Raw genomic sequence first — 2,500 nt, forward strand, 5'->3', positions numbered from 1 at the left:
CGCTCCGCCCGCCCCTGACCATTAATTGTTAACAAATGTTTTTGCTTACCGTAGACCTTCACAGGTAGAAAAAACCACTCGTGAATCAGAAATACCTCGTAGAGAGCCATGGTAATAACAATGGTCAACAGTCTAGAAAATCATTCAGTTAATCAGATTACTGGTACAAGAATACATGCACGCGATATGCATCTTTGTTTTGTAGTGTGCAGATACTTGAAAATTAAGTTGTAACAATAAAACTTGCTTTTTGCCATTTATGTATACTATACTCACTGTACAACGTTTTATTTGTTACTGAGAAATCACTTGGCCATGATGAGATGTACACCCGATGATGTCATCATTGAAATAAATTAGAGTACAAGACTCACATTCAAAGCACAAGTAACAATGTCAGTAGATATTTCCTATCCAATGTGACTTGCTCCATAAATTTTGTACACACATTCTGCCACTTTAATTAATTAAGTTGACTCATTGATTTTAACGTCGTCTCTCCCTTACTAACCTATGATTACACTTTACACCTTACCAACAAACAAATCAAATTGCTTAATTAAATAACGTAACAAAAACAATTTACTTGTTGTAATTGATTAACTAAAGTACATTAATTAATTAAATGATTTAAGTAAGTAAGCCTACCACACCTAACGCACGTTAGCAAAACGCCCCCAAATCTAAAACTTCTTAGTTCAGTGTCGCAAGCAACAGCGCTTCTTCCAATACTTCATTCCACATACACTAACTCAATGATACCACATACTCTAACTCAATAATATATGCAGGCATTCACTGTTGCATGCATGCATGCATCCACTCACTGTCTTCACAACTGGCTCGTCGTTGGCGTCAAAGTACACTTCCTTGTATCCCTCAGCAAACAGACCTCTACAAGAGCAATTAATGCAGTGACGAATGGCAAGCAACGAAATACAACGATAAATACGGCACTGCACACAAAGATGTGATGCATTTTGTCGCAACCTGTTGAGTTCCAGATCTAGAGTAAACACTTTGCCATGCGTGTGCATCTGAAAGACGGCTGTGTGAGAGTGTTGACCGGAGACCTGCAGTGCAGCGCACAGTCACATTGTTAGTGGGTCATATGACAGCATGCGTGCACGCTCGGTGTCTAACTCGATCACCTCACGTGTTGACACTGTCGCCACTCTGTTCCCATTGCCGTCCAGTGGCTTTACTCTCTCATATCGAACGACGTCCACAGATGGCTTTAGTATGTCTAGAGAAGGTCGAAGAAAAATGTATGTGAGTCTAGAATTTCAATGGGCTAGACTACTTGTCTTTGTCGTTACCTTGTTTCGCGTATACGTATGCTAGACTGAGTATGAAAAATGCCAATGATGATGATGAGAAAAAGTTGCCTCTCGTCATCCTCGTGTCGTCGAGTCAGACGGTTTTTGTAGGCTGAGTTGGAAGTGAGAAATGTGGGCGGTGTCTAATGGTGTGGTTGGTGGGCGTGGCCGAGAAACTCCCGGAAGTGAGATAAATTTTCAAAAACTAAATTTTGTGTTTTCTTGAACTTGTGTTTGAATTGCAACCCTACTCGAATAGCAAGCCGTATGATCAGTTTTGAAATAATATTGATAGTAACTCATCTGTTACTGGACAGTGTATTATGTTTGTGGATGGTAGGTCTAATACTGACGTATGTTAATGTTAAAAGTTTGTAAATATCAACAAAAAACGCAACTTTATTTAATTAACTAATCAATTAATTACTCAATAATTAATGGACGACAGAAAAACAGTTGGTTTATTCTCTATCGTTGAAGAGCACTATGTAACCTTGAAGAGCTAGAATAGTAGCCCTACTCGAATAGTAATCCGTGAATCTGATCAGTTTGAACTAATAGTGAGTAGCTCAACGTGGAGAATTAGTACCATATCTAAACCTCAGTGAAGTAATGGAAAATGTATGGACCAACAGAAGTAACAGGAACTCGAGAGACAGCAAAACGTGAGACAGAGCCTCTAGGATGTGTCGCAGTGAGCTGAAAAGTGCAACCAAATGAAATGATCAAATCACATTGTATCACTAAAAATATGAAATATGCAATGCAATTCGTAAATTTTCTAGACAGATGTCTTGTCTACTCACCAAATCCTCTCCAATTCTTGTCAAAACTATGACTTCCAAAACATCAACTATCTATAGTAACTTCAAATTGAATTCAAGAAATTCTACACTAAGGAGATCAATAAAGAAACGGAATCCCAAACTCATACATACTGTTCAAATGCAATCGTTGTCATGCACAACTCGTTCAATTTGGAGGCCACTGTTTAGGAGGCTTCATCGCTTTCTTGAGTGCTCCTTGAGACGGGTTGATACCTGGAAGGAGTGGCACTGCTCCTGCAGGTTTAACCCTCTCGTGCACATCAGTAGACTTGCTACTGTCACCCGACTGTGGTAAAACAAAAGATCTTCCAACTGAAACATCTGTAGGCGCCGCTGGTTTAACTGGAGGTTTCA

General features: G+C 39.4%; 2 protein-coding genes across 3 annotated transcripts in view; both read right to left on the bottom strand.

The window, feature by feature from the left end:
• Positions 1–1,421, bottom strand: part of LOC134193816 (disintegrin and metalloproteinase domain-containing protein 19-like) — an 11,373-nt gene extending 9,952 nt beyond the window's left edge. The window contains exons 1-5 of one of the 2 annotated variants that reach the window (XM_062662656.1): positions 1,320–1,421; positions 1,152–1,246; positions 991–1,073; positions 828–894; positions 50–132 (exon numbers count right to left, since the gene is read on the bottom strand). In XM_062662656.1, the coding sequence (XP_062518640.1) occupies positions 50–132; positions 828–894; positions 991–1,073; positions 1,152–1,246; positions 1,320–1,398 (407 nt within the window). In that variant the 5' untranslated portion in view covers positions 1,399–1,421. Of the gene's footprint in view, positions 1–49; positions 133–827; positions 895–990; positions 1,074–1,151; positions 1,247–1,319 lie in introns of those variants that run through there. The other variant, XM_062662657.1, reaches the window with a different exon arrangement.
• A 615-nt stretch (positions 1,422–2,036) lies between these two features.
• Positions 2,037–2,500, bottom strand: part of LOC134193718 (SCO-spondin-like) — an 18,236-nt gene continuing 17,772 nt past the window's right edge. Inside the window, exon 36 of the mRNA XM_062662553.1 lies at positions 2,037–2,500. This exon is cut by the window's right edge and continues 48 nt beyond it. Coding sequence (XP_062518537.1) covers positions 2,292–2,500 — 209 coding nt within the window. The 3' untranslated portion in view covers positions 2,037–2,291.

The sequence above is a fragment of the Corticium candelabrum genome, chromosome 18, assembly GCF_963422355.1.
Source record: "Corticium candelabrum chromosome 18, ooCorCand1.1, whole genome shotgun sequence".
Lineage (NCBI taxonomy): Eukaryota > Metazoa > Porifera > Homoscleromorpha > Homosclerophorida > Plakinidae > Corticium > Corticium candelabrum.